This window comes from Schistocerca piceifrons, chromosome 5, assembly GCF_021461385.2.
Source record: "Schistocerca piceifrons isolate TAMUIC-IGC-003096 chromosome 5, iqSchPice1.1, whole genome shotgun sequence".
Lineage (NCBI taxonomy): Eukaryota > Metazoa > Arthropoda > Insecta > Orthoptera > Acrididae > Schistocerca > Schistocerca piceifrons.
Genome location: NC_060142.1, coordinates 131,547,431 through 131,567,053, shown reverse-complemented (window position 1 = coordinate 131,567,053; position 19,623 = coordinate 131,547,431). Strand labels below are relative to the sequence as shown.

General features: G+C 41.1%; 1 protein-coding gene across 1 annotated transcript in view; it reads right to left on the bottom strand.

Moving 5' to 3' along the window:
- Positions 1-1,458: 1,458 nt before the first annotated feature.
- The window catches only part of LOC124798344 (cytochrome P450 6k1-like), a 61,616-nt gene continuing 43,451 nt past the window's right edge, over positions 1,459-19,623 (bottom strand). The window contains exons 7-8 of the mRNA XM_047261702.1: positions 10,447-10,698; positions 1,459-1,924 (exon numbers count right to left, since the gene is read on the bottom strand). Coding sequence (XP_047117658.1) covers positions 1,752-1,924; positions 10,447-10,698 — 425 coding nt within the window. The 3' untranslated portion in view covers positions 1,459-1,751. The remainder of the gene's footprint in view (positions 1,925-10,446; positions 10,699-19,623) is intronic.

The following is a 19,623-nucleotide window of genomic DNA, read 5'->3' as shown; positions in this document are numbered from 1 at the left end:
AAATGACAATCTAGAAGTGCTGTTTTGGTGTCACTTGTCACATCGATACCTTTTTATAGCCGACAGCCGAATGCATTTCACGTTGTGCCACTACGTGGTAGTACATGGTACACGGATTCTGGAAAAAAATAAAAAAAAAACCATGTTGGTCGCCAGAGGATAGGACACACTGCCTGTGTGATGGCTCGCGAGGATTAGCACTGTTTGACTGCAACTTGGCGCCTGTATTTCAAACCACTATCCTTCTGTTTATGTTTTTCTCGGGTACCACAACAAACACGCGATAATAATTTATTGAACAGATCAAAATATTCAGGTTGAAGCTGTCAGCTTTGTACAGTTGTATGCAGAATAGATTATGCTTTCAGCAAAGTTTTTGTCATGGTCTTTCTCTTCCGTGCATTAGGAGGTTAAAACGGTACAAGTGAGACAATTTGTGTGTGTTGGATAAACATTTAATACATCTAACCCATTGCCAAAGTTTTCGCGGTTTCATTTCATTTCTTGGCACTATACTCATTACCATTAAATAACTAGATGAGCATGTCATGTTAAAACATTCCAGTAATCACAACAATATAATAATTCGTTTGTTATCAGTGTAATGTGTATTAATAATTTATCATGTACGAAAATTTTAACTATTAGCGACTTACATTGTCTAACCGAAAGCTAATTAATGTCTATATAAGGAAAAGTATCTAGGTTCGATAATAACAGAAGATAACTGGACAACAGTGAAAATTCATGGAAGAATAGCAAGTACAACACGATGCTATTATTCCTTGCATAGTATATTCAAGTCCAGAAATGTTAGTGGGAATACAAAAACCAAAACATATTTCATTATATTAAGACCTATAGGAATGTAAAGATCTGAATGCTGGGTGATGACTACAAAGGAAGAAGGATGGTTTGTGAGATTAGGAAAGAAGAGTTTGAGAAAGTTATTTGGGACGTTGAGAGAGGAAAAAGGGGGAGACTAAGAACAAATGGAGATCTACAGATACTTTTGGCCACGCGAGTATTATAGTACAAATCAAGCAAAGGACAATAAGATGAGCTCGTCATATACAGACAATGCCAGCAGCTCGGAGTTTTAAGAAAGTGTTATAAGGAAGCCCGCGGGAAGAAGCAGAAGAGGAAGCCACAGGAAAAGGTCGCTAGAAGATACGGAAGAGGACTTCAAGGAAAAGGCAATCAGGAACTGGAGAAGGAAAGCAATGGACAGAAATCAACGGAGTCTGGTAACAAAGGAGGCCAAGATCCTTCTAGGACTGTAGTGCCGACTAGTAAGTAAGTAAGTAAGTAAGTGTAAACAAGAATAAAATTTAAACCTCTTCATTGTTGAACATACGGTCTTACAAATATGGTACAAAAATAACTGGCAGCAATGTTTTACTTTATTTAAGTTTAGGTATAATTACAAATAGTTGCAGCTCATATTGTCTGTTCGTTGTATTGTTACAAAGCACAAGGCCGCTGAATTTCTATATATTTTAAATTATCAATACACTACTTATTTCTAGTGCCATACAGGCACATTATGCTGCGAAAGTTATGGCAGGTGGGATCTGTCCATTGAGTTATGTAAGTTACGGAAATTATTTCCAGCATTTGTTTGTTTTTACGACTATCAATGTAGAAATAAGCATTGAACCAGATAAATTGTCTTTATTACACGATGTACAATTATGATAGTTTTTAAAGTATTGTCTTTTCATAAAACATCCAGTAATACGTAACAAGCACTACACTTTGTTTCTCTTCCTAAGCCTCAGCTGGATACCGCTTTTCGACTTGAGGATGCCTGATCTGGGTTCGAAGGACAAATGGCGAACGGTCTTCTCGCACGGTTCTACCCTGTAGTTTGAGAGTATGTTTGTAAGGCCGACTTTGGTCTGTAGCAGTCCAAATCGCATACCTGAAACAATAATAAAATATTAATGTAGAAGGATGACTCCCGGAACTTTTTGAAAAGAATCACAGATTTTATCGAAAATCGGTGGTCATACAACTTCCTGGCAGATCAACGCTGTGTATCGGATCGGGACCTGAACCCAGATCCTTGCCATTAACGGGCAATGCTGTTGCCGACTGAACTATCCAGGAAGTAGGAGAATGGTGCTGGCAGAAGAGAAACTATGATGGATAGTCGAGAGTAGTACCTAGATAGCGCACTTCGTAACAGCAGTGCCTATCGACGGCAAAGTTCTGGGTTCGAGTCCCGATCCGACCCACGGCTTTAATCTACCAGGAAGTTTTGAATCGGAGTACTTCACTTTCCGCTGCAGACTGAAAGATTCGTTTTGGAGTAGTCATTGTTTGTGGAGGTTTAATGTCGGTCTTCTGCCGGATGGAGTGGCCGAGCGGTTCTAGGCGCTACAGTCTGGCACCGCGCGACCGCTTCGGTCGCAGGTTCGAATCCTGCCTCAGGCATGGATGTGTGTGATGTCCTTAGGTTAGTTAGGTTTAAGTAGTTCTAAGTTCTAGGGGACTGATAACCTCAGAAGTTAAGTCCCATAGTGCTCAGAGCCATTTGAACCATTTGTCGGTCTTCTGTCAGATAGTACTAGCGGAGAGTATCTTAAATTGTTGATGCCCAGCAAAATTCCGCAGGAGGACTGAAGGTCATAGTGATACAGCCATGTTCAATTTGATTTAGATCCAACAACTTGCAGCGATTTAGCTGTACAACATATGGTCAATGGTTTATTTGACCGTGGTGGTCAATCGCTAACAGTAAAATACGCTGACCCGTTAGCTACAGATCACAGGAGAAAAGTATTATATCGCACAACTACAAAAAGATTCCATCGTTCTGTTTAGAGATAAATTACACAACGAACACTGGAAAACGTAAAGCAGACCATGAATGTGAAAAATGCCGTTCTTTCTTAAACATATTGTTAAACATATTCCCACCAAAAACAAACCAAGCTAAAATTGAACAGAAGTTTGGATAGTGGATGGATAGCTCATTGTTTTAGAGTATCTTGTGCTAGGTAGAGAGCGCTCTACTTAATTCAGAGAACAAGCTGCAGTCAGAAACTGAAACTCCATTCAATAAAATCTTCCACTCGGTTATGAAAACAAAAGGAAACATATGCGCCATTTACAAAAAATGAGATACTACACGAATAAATCAAAACTAATTGGAATAATATTGAGCAAGAAACAAACAAAAACAAAGGCCTAAATGGAACTGTCACCCTATAAAATAGCTCTGTTAGAAGTAATTGCACTTTCAAGTAACTGGTCTCCACATTCAATGAATATCTCCTCACAGTGGCTGCAAACCTAGCACCCGTTAATAAATAACTAAATAAAGGTGCATTAGATTTACTTGTGCACACACTGCATGCACCAGCGACAAACATTGGTTTCAAAAACACAACTCCTAAGGAGATTACTAAATTCGTCAGGTCACTAAAATGTAATCATACTTCTGGCTATGTTGATGGTTCTAGAAGAATATTAAAATCGTCTGTTGACTTGATAGGATTGGTGCTAAGCTATTTTTGTAATCAATCAGTGACCCAGGACATATTTCCTGGTAGACTTATATGCCTTATGTAACAACCATCCATAAAACTGGAGATAATCAAACTATCTCCAATCACAGACCTATTTCACTCCTTCCAATACTATAAAAAGTGTTTCAGGAAATGATCTATAGTAGGATATCGATACTTTTAGCTGAACAGAACTTGTGAAGGGCCTCTCACTTTGATTTTTGTAAAGATAGAGAAAGGAATATAAGACCTCAGAAATGAAGGCCTGGAAGAACCAAACAAGGAAAGTTATCCTGTTGGTGTATTTTGTAACTTGGCCAAAGTCTTTGAGTCAACCTCAAAACTTTACTTTGCAAACTAAAGTGTTACGCCATTAATAGCATCCCTCTGGCATCGATAGGTTTACCAGCATAATAAAAAGCAGCGACTCATATTAACAGACTGTGTCACAGGGATGAAACGTCTCAGAACGTAACATCTAGGGTCTCACAAGGATCAGTACTCCGCCCACTCCTCTTCGGATACCACATAAATGACTTTCCAATTACTTTAAACGTCTGTTCAAAACTGTAAATTGACACACGTATACTAGTCGACAGTCGAAACACAGCCTCACCAGACTCAGCTCAAATGATAGCTGAAAAGATCTACCAATGGTCCACAGATAAAAGTGTACATCTTAATCTCACAAAGACACATATTATTTGATTTCAAACAAGCAAAAATAACCTACTACCACTAGAAGTAGACATTAATGGACATGCTCTAAATCGAACATCCTGTGTAAAAGTCCAGTTGGCTGCTAAGTTAAAAGGAGTCAACAGATAAACTAACCAATGAGCTCAGGTCAGCATGTTTTGACTATAGAAGCACCTCTCGTTGTACTGAACTACAAACAAGAGTGTTGGGTTGACTTGCACTGTTTCACGCCTTGCTGTGATGTGGAGTTATCTTCTGGGGCGGTGAATTTCAAATAACTAAAGTGTTTTCTTCAGTAGAAGCGAGTCAGTTTCAGCTGAACTGCGACCTACACAATTATAATGCAAGACACAAAAATAATATTCACGTACTCTTTGTCCCCTCGTCTACAGTTCAGTGGAGTGATGTACTCTGTTGCAGTGCTATTCGACAAGCTCCCATCTAACAGAAAGCAAGTTCAATCAGTTCAAAAGAACATTAGGAACATACCTCATGCCTCAGTCTTTCTATTCAATAGTCTGGGAATTCTGACATTGCCCTCACAGTATATATTATCTTGATGTCGTTTGTTGTTAGCAATATTAGCCTATTCCCAAGAGTTAGCAGCTTTCACTCAGTCAATACTAGGCAGAAATCCAATCTGCATGTGGAATGCACTTCCTTGACTCTTGTGCAGAAAGGCGTGCAGTATTCTGCTGCATACATTTTCAATAAGCTACCACAAGAACTCGAAAATCTTAGCAGTAGCCCAAACTCTTTTAAGTCTAAACTGAAGAGTTTCCTCATGGCTCACTCTTTCTATTCTGTCGAGGAGCTCCTGGAAGAGCTAAAAAATTAAGCAAATTCCAGTGTTACATTGTTGATTTTCCTTATTTAAACTTACGACTTGTCACCTGAATATGTTTTATTATATTTCATTTTATCTGTTTCTAATATCGTGTTATAATTTCATGTATTGACTCGTTCAATGACCATGGAGACTTCTCCTTAATTTGGTCCCAAGGAACAATAAATAAATAAATAAATAAAATAAACATATTACCTGAAGATCCAGTTTCTTGGACTGAAAAGTTCTGTTAGCTCCATGACAAGTAGCAGTATTCATTGTGAAGTTTCGTGCCACGTTGTAATGTGCTGTTATAGGACTAAGTATTTAAAAATGTAGGCAATCTATCTTTTTCTAAATGTCAATGTAATCAGTAAAATATTAAGCTGTAAATAGGAAGTAAACAGTAGCTATTTAATGTAACTCAGGAGGTTTTAGCTGCTTTCTTCAAGTAGAGACTTTCTTTTGAATTTGCTTAATTGAATTCAGCTGCCATAAGCATTAAGCAACGCGTTGACTGTTTACTGTTATACAGTATACGGATTAAGCTTCTGTGAGATTCGTGTCTCTTGTTGACACTGAATCGTTCAACATCCCTGAACACATGCCTGGATAGCCCTGCGTGCCAAACCGCCTTTTCTGGGATGTGGAGGTGCACCAGCCCTGTATCGAATCCGCCCAATGGATTAATGACGAGGCTTGGTATATCGGTAAGGCTGGATGTAGTCTTTAGGCTGTTTCCCACATCCGACTAGGTGAACGCTGGGCCTAGATTATTCGCAAGCATGTTGACAACTTTCTCTCACTTTAACATGGATAACACTAAATGAAAAAGAACAGACTCTCTCATATCTACCAAAACGACTATCAAACATTTTATACTTTCATTTTCGTTACACTTTGTAAGTGATTAAAACAGATGAAATACGCTGAGATGACAGAAATCATGGGATACCTCCTAACATCGTGTCGGACCTCCTTTTGGACAGTATAGTGAAGCATCTCCATGTGGCATGGACTCAACAAATCGTTGGTAGTCCCCTGCAGAAATATTGAGCCATGCTGCCTTTATAACAGTCCATAATTGCGAAAATGTTCGCAGTGCAGGATTTTGTGCACGAACTGAGCTGTTGATTGTGTCCCATAAATGTTCGATGGGACTCATGCTGGGCGATCTGGGTGGTCAAATCATTCGCTCGAACTGTCCAGAACGTTCTTCGAATCAATCTTGAACATTGTGGCCCTGGGACATATTCGGGAAAGTGAAGTCCATGAATGATTGCAAATAGTCCCCAAGCAGCCGAACATAACCATCTCCAGTCAATGATTGGTTCCGTTGGACCAGAGGATCACAGCTCACACAATTATAAGAGCCACCACCAGCTTGCACAGTGCCTTGGTGAGAACTTGGGTCCATGGCTTCATGGGATCTGCGCCACACTCGAACCCTACCATCAGCTCTTATCAGGTGGAATCGGTACTCATATGACGAGGCCACTGTTTTCCACTTGGCTATGGTCCAACCGGTATGATCTCGCCCAGGAGAAGTGCTGCGGGCGATGTCGTGCTGTTTGCACACTCGTGTGAGTCGTCTGCTGCAATTGCCCATTAACGTCAAATATTGGAGCGCTGTTCTAACGGATACGTTCGTCGTACGTCCCACATTGATTTCTGCAATTATTTCACGCAGTGTTGCTTGTCTATTAGCACTGACAACTCTATGCAAACGCCGCTGGTCTGGATCGTTAAGTGAAGTCCATCAGCCATCGCGTTGTCTGTAGTGAGGGAGAATGCCTGAAATTAGGTGTTCTTCGCATACTCTTGATATTATGGATATCGGAATATTGAATTACATAACAATTTCTGAAACCGCATTGAATTACATAACAATTTCTGAAACCGAATGTTCCATACCTCTAGCTCCAACTATCATTCCGCGTTCAAAGATTGTTAACTTCCGTTGTGCGGCCATAATGACGTGGGACACCTTTTCACGAGAATCACCTGACTACAGATGACAAACTCCGCCAATGCACTGCCCTTTTATACCTTGTGTAGGCGATACTACCGACACCTGCGGTCCATTGATGCTGACCGGGCCAAATATCTCGCGAAATAAGCGTCAAACGAAAAAACTACAAAGAACGAAACTTGTCTAGCTTGAAGGGGGAAACCAGATGGCGCTATGGTTGCCCCGCTAGATGGCGCTGCCATACGTCACACGGATATCAACTGCGTTTTTTTTAAAATAGAAACCTCTACTTTTTATAACGTATTCGTGTAGTACGTAAAGAAATATGAATGTTTTAGTTGGACCCTTTTTTCGCTTTGTGATAGATGGCGCTGTAATAGTCACAAATATAGGGCTCACGATTTTAGACGAACAGTTGGTAACAGGTAGATTTTTTAAAATTAAAATACAGAACGTAGGTACGTTTGAACATTTTATTTCGGTTGTTCCAATGTGATACACGTACCTTTGTGAACTTATCATTTTTGAGAACGCATGCTGTTACAGCGTGATTACCTGTAAATACAACGTTAATGCAATAAATGCTCAAAATGATGTCCGTCAACCTCAATGCATTTGGCAATACGTGTAACGACATTCCTCTCAACAGCGAGTAGTTCGCCTTCCGTAATGTTCGCACATGTATTGACAATGCGCTGACGCATGTTGTCAGGCGTTGTCGGTGGATCACGATAGCAAATATCTTTCAACTTTCCTCACAGAAAGAAATCCGGGGACGTCAGATCCGGTGAACGTGCTGGCCATGGTATGGTGCTTCGAGACCAATCCACCTGGCATGAAATATGCTATTCAATACCGCTTCAACAGCACGAGAGCTATGTGCCGGACATCCATCACGTTGGAAGTACATCGCCATTGTCATGCAGTGTAACATCTTGCAGTAACATCGGTAGAACATTACGTAGGAAATCAGCATATATTGCACCATCTAGATTGCCGTCGATAAAATGGGGGCCAAATATCCTTCCTCCCATAATGCCGCACCATGCATTAACCCGCCAAGGGCGCTGATGTTCCTCCTGTCGCAGCCATCGTAGATTTTCCGTTGCCCATTAGTGCATATTATGCCGGTTTACGTTACCGCTGTTAGTGAATGACACTTCGTCGCTAAATAGAACGAGTGCAAAAAATCTGTCTTCGTCCCGTTATTTCACTTGTGTCCAGTGGCAGAACTGTACATGACGTTCAAAGCCGTCGCCATGCAATTCATGGTGCATAGAAATATGGTACGGGTGCAATAGATATAGTATTCTCAATACTGACGTTTTTGGGATTCCCGTTTCTCGCGCAATTTGTCTGCTACTGATGTGCGGGTTAGCCACGACAGCAGCTAAAACATGTACTTGGGCATCATCATTTGTTGCAGGTTGTGGTTGACGTTTCACATGTGGCTGAACACTTCTTGTTTCCTTAAATAACGTAACTATCCGGCGAGCGATCCGGACACTTGGATGATGTCGTCCAGGATACCGAGCAGCATACACATCACCCGCCCGTTGAGCATTTTGATCACAATAGCCATACATCAACACGATGCCGACCTTTTCCGCAATTGGTAAACGGTCCATTTTAACACAGGTAATGTATCACGAAGCAAATACCGTTCTCGCTGGCGGAATGTTACGTGATACCACGTACTTATACGTTTGTGACTATTACAGCGCCATCTATCACAAAGCGAAAAAAGTGGTCCAACTAAAACATTCATATTTCTTTACGTACTACACGAATGTGTAATAAAAATTGGTGTTCCTATTTCTAAAAACGCAGTTGATATCGGTTTGACTTATGACAGCGCCAACTAGCGGGCCAACTATAGCGCCATCTTGTTTCCGCCTTCAAGCTAGACGAGTTTCGTTCTTTGCAGTTTTTTCGTTTGATGTTATTTCTTGAGATATTTGACTCGGTCACTATCAATGGGGACCACCCTGTATAATGTGCCTTTCGCTATCTCATGACTTGTTTGCCTCAGCGCAGGTTACTGAAACGGTATGAGATTCAATTTCCAGAGGAAATAATAATAATTTCAGTCAGAGGTAGTCCATTATAGAAATGCTGTATTCAGTTTTTAAAGTTTCGAAACGGTTGTACAGAAAGTTAGAGTGATTACGCAGAGCGTTGACTCAAGGCTACGAGAAGCACCATGTGCGTAATACGTCATCAGACCTGATATGGACAAATATAATGAATGCGAGAAAGACAAAAATGAATCAAATGGCTCTGAACACTATGGAACTCAACATCAGAGGTCATCAGTCCTCTAGAACTTAGAACTAGTTAAACCTGAATAACCTAAAGACATCACACACATCCATGCCCGAAGCAGGATTCGAGCCTGCGACCGTAGCGGTCGCGCGGTTCCAGACTGTAGCGCCTAGAACCGCTCGGCCACTCCGGCCGGCCGAGAAAGACAGTTGATCTAAATACATACACTTTTAGCTCTGTCCGTGACTGCCCTGTCTTCATAAGTGACATCAGCGTGGTGAAGTGATGAAGAATAGGTGATAAAATTATGTCATAGAGACAGACACAAAGGGTATGTACAGCAAAAACGGAATGGGGAGACCAGAATAACATCCAAAAAGAGAAAAGAAACACATTTATGAATAAGAAGAGGGGATTATTTTACTGTAGAATGCAAATGGAAAGCCTACTTGCGTCGAAAGAAATCTGGCTTGGGAGGAAATTACCGGGTCTGCTGCGGCACCGTAAGGATGTAAAACTAGGATCTTTGTTGTAATCTGGAGAAAAAACTGAAATAACGTCTTGGAAGCGCTTCGTCAGTATTCCAAATACAAATTACCGGTTACATAAAAGAGAAGAATAAGCACATCATTAAGTAAAACCTCAAATTAACCATTGACCAAGAACTGGACCTGCATAAGAGGTGGCCGAGACTATCTCAGACTATTCTGGGTCTGTAAAAATAGCCAGAGACCATCTTGATCTACTCATAGATGAGTCTGATATGCGAGTTCTGCAGCTACTGCGTAGAAAGCTAGAAGCTGGTATAGTGAATACAGTAGTCGCACACATAATCCAATTTCCTTGTGTAAACCGTTTTTACTTTGCACCTACATTCACTGAAACTCCTCTAATCAGCAAGAGGTGTTTGGCTCTCTTGAACGCACTCCCCTCCAATTCTCCTTGGATATTTGCACTTCTACAGGTCAAGTGAACGCAAAAAGGGAACGAAAACGCCAAACGGTGGTCCCGTCGGTGCAAGACGTCATTCTCCCTTTCACACATACTCCGACGCAAGCGACGAGCGAACCTCTTGGGTGACATGTATCTCAGGTTTGTGGATGGTGTTAATGAGACGGGATTCAGCGCACTATAGTCAGGCTACAGATCGCATTCTGTTGCACACTGACCTATGCAGTTGCGTGGGCCCTCTCCGAACGGCAGGTAGACGTAGGAGTGCCTCTGGGACTTCTGCTCTTCAGAGAACCTCTCGGGGTCGAAGCGCTCGGGGTCTGGATAGAACTCTGGGTCGTGGTGCAATCCGTACACAGGTATCATAATAGAGGTTCCTTCGTCCAGGACTACGTCGCTGTCAGGGATCTTGTACTCAGCATTACACACTCTGTTCAGTATCGGGACTGGCGGATATTTCCTCAGAGTTTCTGAAACAGAAACAACAGAGTAAATTAGCTTGCTGTAAATTATAAGCCATTGTTTTAAGTATTATTGACACGAAGAAACAAAGTTCTGCATCTTACATCCCTGTGCTGCTGAGACAGGATGCTGCTCATTGATCAAATTATCTAGGATCTGTCAACATTCCATTAACTACCGCTTATAACATAGTAACGATATTGTTATGACGCTAGAGGATTAGATTAGATTAGTACTTGTTCCATAGATCATGAATACGACACTTCGTAAAGATGTGGAACGTGTCAGGCTAATAAAAGGTGTCTATACAAGATATTACATTACACAAGATATTACATGACACTTAATTTTTTTTTCTTTCTTTTTGTGGGGGTTGGGGAAATTCCCCACTTACTATATCCAAAAATTCATCTTATGAGTAGAAGGAGTTGCCATTAAGAAATTCTTTTAATATCCTTTTAAATGCTATATGACTATCTGTTACACTTTTGATGCTATTAGGTTAGTGACCAAAGACTTTTGTGGCAGCATAATTTACCCCCTTCTGAGCCAAAGTTAGATTTAACCTTGAGTAGTGAAGATCATCCTTTCTCGTTGTGTTGTAGCCATGTACACTGCTATTACTTTTGAAATCGTTCGGATTGTTAATAACAAATTTCATAAGTGAATATATATATATATATATAAACATATATACATATATATATATATATATATATATATATATATATATATATATATATATATATATATTGTGAGACTGCAGTGAAGATCTCTAGCTCTTTAAATAAGTGTCTGCAGGATGATCTTGGATAAGCTCCACCAATTATTCTGATTACACGCTTTTGTGCAATGAACACTCTTTTACTCAATGATGAGTTACCCCAGAATATGATGCCATACGAAAGCAGAGAATGAAAATAGCCGTGGTAAGCTAATTTACTGAGATGTATATCCCCAAAATTTGCAATAATCCTAACAGCATAAGTAGCTGAATTGAAACGTTTCAGCAGATCCTCAGTGTGTTTTTCCCAGTTCAACCCCTCATCAATGCATACATCTAGAAATTTTGAATATTCTACCTTAGCTACCGATTTCTGATCGAAGTCTATGTTTATTAATGGTGTCATTCCATTTACCGTGTGGAACTGTATGTAATGTGTCTTGTCAAAGTTTAATGAGAGCCCATTTGCAGGGAATGATTTTCCGAAAAACATCGTTTACAATTTCACCAGTTAATTCTTGTCTGTTGGGTGTGATAGCTATACTTGTATCATCGGCAGGTCTGAAAAGGGATGTCTAGCACTCTGTCACCATCATATTATAGTTCCTGGGTCCTTCTAAGTGACAGAAGGACGGGTTCATGCAGATAAAAGTCTCCGCTCAGTTATACGGGGTAATTCAGGAGGAATAGTTAATTATTTAGGCGATGGTAGCGCGGACTAATTCGAATAGACCATTCCGTATAACTTATATTCAGTTTTTACTGATAACAGAGATCAATCAGTTAGAATTTAAATCAAGCAAATACTTACAGAATATGTTAAGCAAAGGTAAATCATTAAGTTGGAAGTTGATTTTCGTAAATTCCACCACCAGCTTTATTGTACAGGGTGAAGCAGAATGAATATTAGGATATAAAAAGGACAGAACTTCGAAAAAATGTTAAGTTTATTGAAACACAAATTGAAACAAAGAAAAATAATTGCCATTACATATAAAATCCAGTGTGTAGAAAAAATGCCGTACTTGGAGGTCGGCATGCGATTCCTCATCCAGTTTCAAGACAAAAGTTTATCTAACAAATTCAGATTGGATGCACATGAATGAAAGCGAGCATCTGGCAATAGTGTAACATGGTGCAGCGCATCGGAATATACAGAGCAGTGTGTAGCACCCCACACTGTTATACCAGCCGTCGTAGCTCACTGACAAGGGAACCTCCCCATCGCACCCCCCTCAGATTTAGTTATAAGTTGGCACATTGGATAGGGCTTGATAAACCGAACACAGATTAATAGAGAAAACAGGAAGAAGTTGTGTGGAACTATGAAAAAAATTTGTAAAATATACAAACTGAGTAGTCCATGCGCTAGATACGCAACATCAAGGATTATATGAACTCCGGAGCGCCGTGGTCCCGTGGTTAGCGTGAGTGGCTGCGGAACGAGAGGTCCTTGGTTCAAGTCTTCCCTCGGCTGAAAATTTTACTTTCTTTATTTTCGCAAAGTTATGATCTGTCCGTTCGTTCATTGGCGTCTCTGTTCACTGTAATAAGTTTAATGTCTGTGTTTTGCGACCGCACCGCAAAACCGTGCGATTAGTAGACGAAAGGACGTGCCTCTCCAATGGGAACCGAAAACATTTGATCGCAAGGTCATAGGTCAACCGATTCCTCCACAGCAAAACACATCTCATATATTCTATACAATACGGGTGACGGCATGTGTGTCACATGACAGGAATATGTTGTCGACCCACCTAACTTGTACACTTAGCGAATGGGTAAAAAGATTCTTCTACCTTGCCCGATTTAGGTTTTCTTCTGGATGTGATAATAACTCCCAAAAAAGTGATGAAAACATAAGAGTTTGTCACATAAACTGAAAATAAAAAATTAAAATTTTCACTCGATTCCCTCGAGTGAAAATTTTAATTTGAACCTACGACCTCTCGTTCCGTAGCTGCTCTCGCTAACCAGGAGACCACGGCGCTCCTTGACTCCCAGTGTCCTTGATGTTGCCTATCTTCGCATGGACTACTCCGTTTGTATATTTTACTAATTTTTTTCATAGTTCCACACAACTTCTTCCTGTTTTCTCGATTGATCTGTGTTCAGTTTTTCAAGGCCTATCCACTGTGCCAACTTATAACTAAATCTGAGGGGGGTGCGATGGGGAGGTTCAAAGAAATCCGATAAGACTGCTTTTCGTCTCCTGTAGCATTGCCTTCGGGAAACTGGTAATCCGCGCCCACAAATAATCGGCAGAGGTCGTCCAAGGACAGAAACAGAGGACGCGATTTTTGAAACCGTTCACCAGTCACTTCGGCAAAGTATCCCTGACATTGCAAGGAAGTTCCAGATATCTCAAAAACTGGTTGTTGAAGTGTTGCACTATGAAAAACTACAACCGTATCATTATACATTAACACAACACCAGCGGGCCGAAGAACGCATTCGACGAGTACAGTTTTGTGAAATACTTTTACACTAAGTGGAAGATAACGAACATTTAATAAATATCGTGATATGGACTGACGAATCTAGCTTCACTCGTGAAGGTATTTTAAACCTCCACAACAGCCATTATGTGTCGAACACAAGCCATGCGTCACCCATGAACGTGACTTTCAGGATTCTTTTAGCGTAAACCTGTGAGTTGGAAATCGCGGGAGGAGTCCTTTTGGGCCATTACCTATTACCAGACAAATTTAATGCACCTCTGTATCGTACGCTTCTTTGCAATACTTTGCCTGACGCATTATAAAACGTTCCACTTTGTGTTCGGCGACAGCTATGGTGTCAGCATGATGGTGCACCACCACACATTGGAATGGATGTGCGTAACTATTTAGATGAATTGTTCCCAGGGGAATGGATTGGTCGGGAGGCCCAATATTCTGGAGCCCATATTCTCCGGCCCATAAACCACTACATTTTTATTTGTGGAAACACTTAAAAGAACAAGTTTGTGGTACTCCACTCATGGATATATACGACCTAATAGCTAGCGTGCATGCTGCTTCAGCAATGGTGTATTCAGATGTGTTGCATAGGATCCACCAAAGTATGATCCAGTGAGTGGTGAAGTGTTCATAAATGCAGCGTAGTCAGTTTGAACAACTTCTCTAAACTGAATACTCCTTGTACGTGCTGTGAAGATAAGTCTGTTAAGTCAAATGTACAGAATGGAATTATTGTGGGTGGAATAATGTGCAATCTAGCGCAGCTTAGCTGTCGTGTTTTTTGTACCTCATTGGATACAGATCATGTTACTGTATCTATTATTACTTTTTATTGGATTTATTTGTGTCATGGACGAAACAGAGTGGTCGTTCACGTCTGTACGAGATTCACGTTATGTCTTAATGTTTCAGTACAGGTAACAGTAACGGAAAGAAGTACACAAGATACGGTGTCGTGGAGATGTACACTGCATACAGTTTTTTGCATTAACTGAAACTGTTTTGCGCGAACGCGACTCGAACATCGGCGAATCTGCGTGTCCATTGCCTCGTCTCACTGAGCTAATAGCACATCTCCGCCACAGTGCAGAGTTCATGTTCCTGTTCATGGTCAGGCTGCACGCAATTACAGCATTGCCAGAGCCTCGTTTTTTAAATCGTCTTTCAATTGAACCTTTTGGTGGGACGAGTTTTTGCTAGATACAGCTTTGTCTTGAACAAGGATGATGTATCGCATGCCAACCGCCAAGTGCGGCATTGTTTCTTCACTTTGTATACCCTATACTTGGTTTTGAACATACCGCAATATAGATGGTCGCCATTCCATTCCGTGCATTCCTCGAGGCGGCGAACGAAAGTTTCCGTCACAGAGTTCAGCATATTTGGTGGGATCTCCTCCACAGCCGTAAGTACACTATTCTTGAGTTCTGCCATGGTACGAGTAGTAGCGTACATTTGACTCTTCAAGTACTCCAGAAAAAGAAGTCAGGTGCAGTCAGATTGCGTCAGCTGCTGGCCAATGAATGTTTCAAAATGTCGACCAAGAAAATTACTCCACAAGATATTCATGGACTGGTGGGACGTAGGAACTGTTGCCGCATCCTAATGGAACCATATGTCGTTGTCCAGTCTTGGACGGAGGAAGTCATTTAACATTTGGACAAAGCGATTGCTAGTAACCCTTACTGCATGTTCGCAGTGCACTGGTTTATCATGTAGCAGACGAGGATTAGCTTTGTTATGTGGCGTCCACTAACTGTAATTCTGTTTATTTACACCACCGTATACATGAAAATGGCCTCATGGAATACCGGTACATTGTGTCGCATCTACGGGTCGGCTGCTGGAAGTGCCAGGGGGCGCAAGGCGAACGTTCGTCGGACAACTTTGTATTGTTTGTTTAGTTTCTATATGAAATGCAATTTGTACGGGCGGAAGTGCAAGTTGTCACGGATGATGAGTTCCTGGGAATTATGTGACATTATTAGCACCAAACCGTGTCTGGCAGCAGAATGGTGAGGATTTCGGATGAGTGCGGGAGGCGCTTCGTCCTCATGCACTGTGGTCCACTGTGTTCTTCATCGCCTTGGACTTCCCTTCTTTGCGCAGTATACAGTAGTCCTGAACTATTGCATTTCAACTCGAAATGGCGACGAAAGAGTCACTGAACTGTAATGGGAGCCTCGTTATTTCCGAAATACGCCTCGGGGGCAAGTGCTCAACACCCTGAACTTAAAAAGCCCATACATACAGATGGCCGTCCTTCCTCAATGTAGCGCCTGTATACTTATTTCGTGCAAGCGCAACAGCGACCCCGTACTGCGTACTCAGATTCTACTATTGACTCTGCTGCCCTCTGTACCTTCTAAGTCCCTTGACAACACCACGTGTACCTGAATTCGTCTTAGGGCTGCTTTACACTGACATCACTGTTCAATATCTGAACGATCCATTAGCCTCTTATGGTAGCCGAAGAAAACATCAGAAGCCAAGTTCTCTAAAAAAGCATTTTTAAAATTTCTTGTGACCGGTTTCGACAAAGCTGTAGTGTTATCATCGGATCTGCAAGACGATGAACCACAGTTGATAGGAAAATGTTTTACAAACATGATTTTATCACTTGATAAACTGGCGTGTTGCGTAGTCTGTGGAAATATAACATACATTATGCTTCCGAATTTTTACGTGTCCATCAGTGTTACAAGTTTCTTCACGTTGCGTATGTACACCCCACAAACATGAGGATCACTACAGATAGGCATGTCAAATGTAAAGGTATTACGTCGAAACATAGACATAACTAAACAGCGTCGATTGCAAGTGGTCATGGTCACTTCGAGCTAGCAACTGACAGAAATGGTGTAAACACAACGACCTCCATGTGCATCCGCGAGGTGGCACTGTACCGCTTGACTGGATTATCGTCTTGCATATAGCATAAAACATAGATACATAATTCCATAAATTCGGTAATATATTATTAAGCCACCCCGGCCGAGCGGCTGAAGGCGCTACATCTGGAACCGCGTGACCGCTACGGTCGCAGGTTCGAATCCTGCCTCGAGCATGGATGTGTGTGATGTCCATACGTTAGTTAGGTTTAAGTAGTTCTGAGTTCGAGGGGACTGATGACCTTAGAAGTGAAGTCCGATAGTGCTCAGAGCCATTTGAACCATATTACTAAGGACCATTTTATTTACATTATTACACGGTCCAAGTCAGAGAAATATAGGAATATTTACGTATAATTAATTTATGCACCTTTGATAATTTCGTAGGATAAAGTATGTATGACATACGTTAGGGAACAAGAATTAGGCTCGTAATATGCTAAATGTAGATAAAAATTTCGAAAGAGATTCTGCAGGCAGGATGTCCATTCTTGTGTACTCTTCGTGATGTTCTCCATAAATACGTTTCAAATTTTTCATCATAAGGGCTAGACATTACATTTTTTATTTTATAAAAACAGCGCTATGCAGACTATATTATAAGCAGATCACCGTTAAAAGTATAATGGCAACCTTACGTATTTTAACTTTGGAAATACAATGTTCATTTATGTCGCGTACGCCACCCCATCAACTGTTGTCCATCCCCTAGCTCTCTAGCAGATCCAGTGGTGAAAGAATACCTCTGTGGAAACCGGTCATCAAATAAAATGCTTTTTTAGCGATCTTGGCTTGTGTAGTTTTCTTCGGTTACCATCACTGGATATCGTCCTTATACTGACCACGTCAGGAACCTTTTTTCTTTTATTTTTTTCTGTAATCTTCGACTTTCTGCCATTTCCACATATAAAAATTTGAAAATCCCCTCGTGGCGCAGAATCGTGATCGTTTAAGCCGATCCGTCAACCGTGCAGTGTTAGGTGTAGATGATGTGTCACCTGATTATTGGAACTGCAGAGGCCCAGTCATACTGGAAGAATACCCCGTTCCTTGTGGCCAAACGACCCTTTATGGTGCCCCTGTGCTATCCTTAGCAATAAAACAGAACCTCTCATTACGTGCTGCAAGCGGTTTCAAGATCACAGCAGACAGAAGCGGGATAGTCCAGCAGAAGCTAAAATGGGCAAGGCTGAAGCTAGAATTCTGAGCTGACAAGAACACGGCTGGAAATTAGGAGGGCTCTGGAGGTTCTTCATGCGAAGAACTAGGTTTGATATCACAAATTTTAATATACCAGACATTAATTAGATTATTTACCAAGGAAAACAGCCGTATGCTTTGAGAAGTTATTTTATTTAGACAGCCAGTTGTGGCATCTCAATAATGGCATCTTCAGGCCCCTATGCAATTCTTATATTGACACTCAGATATATCATTACTTTCATAGTGGAGCCATCAGTATCTGGATCCTGTGAATTTATCTTTGGAGTCTTTCCTTCGAAGACTTGAGGACAATTCCAGGTGTGTGGACAGGATCATTTTTATGCAAGATTATCCTCCTCCGCACATTGCATGGTCAGTGAAGCGGCTGTTGAAGAGACATTTCGAAATTGCTAAAATTATCAGCTGCCATTTTCCTAGAGCCTGGCTGTCCACGTCACCTGATCTTAGTCTATGTGACTTCTGGCTCTGGGGTTATATGAAAGATGTTGTGTACAGTACTCCAGTTACGAAGATAGCTGAAATGGGGGCACGCTTTGTGCAAGGCATTCTGAACGTGACCCCAGAGACACACAGATCTGTTGTGGGACATGCTGTTTCTTGATTTCATAATGCAGAGAACGGTGGACAGCATACTGAACATATCTTGCACCAGTCTGACGACGGTTAGAAACCGTCGTCATTTTGTTTTTCATGTACTTTTTGATCCCAGGACAATTAAAAACCGATGTCATTTTGCTTTTTATAAGAGTTTTTGCTTGAGGAGACTCAAAACCGATTTTCCCCATCCAGTGTGGTACGATGTTGCTGTGATGGACGGACTTACCTATCATACAGTGTCGCAACTGTTGACTGCCAAACTTGTGCAGTGATGTACACTGAACAGTGCGAATGGTGTAATGCGTAACTCAAACCATGTCTGTCGCATTGCAATTAATCTGACATTTGTAGCCGACCCCATTTACGATAAGACGCTTACAGCGCCATATGTTGGTAAAACTTCCATTAATTCGTTTTTCTCTATGACATTTCCCCTGTGTCAATAATATGCTCTTCAAATTTGAGATCATTCTGAGCAATGTTTCCCTTTCTACAGCATTTTGAAACTGGAACTGTCCACCGTTTCAAAAGGAAAAGGCCGTTTACTTCTTCTGGGTAAGTGATACAGGAGTGAGCTGTTGTTCAGGTACTATTGCACCAGGAATCGTCGGTAATCCGAGTCAGTGTACTGTTCGACAAGACTGCCCAAAGAGCCACTCCCACTCGATTCAGTTTGAACCAGCGGATATTAAATTACACCCACTGGTGTTCTAGCTCTCAAACAGGTGGCACTATTAATCAGCAAGACACATTAACTCTGCTTAGTTTGTACCAGGTGATCAAAAAGTCAATATAAATTTGAAAACTGAATAAATCACGGAATAATGTAGATAGAGGGGTACAAATTGACACACATGCTTGGAATGACATGGGTTTTTATTAGAACCAAAAAAAAAAATTACAAACGTTCAAAAATTGTCCGACAGATGGCGCTTCATCTGATCGGAATAGCAATAATTAGTATAACAAAGTAAGACAAAGCAAAGATGATGTTCTTTACAGGAAATGCTCAATATTTCCACCATCATTCCTCAA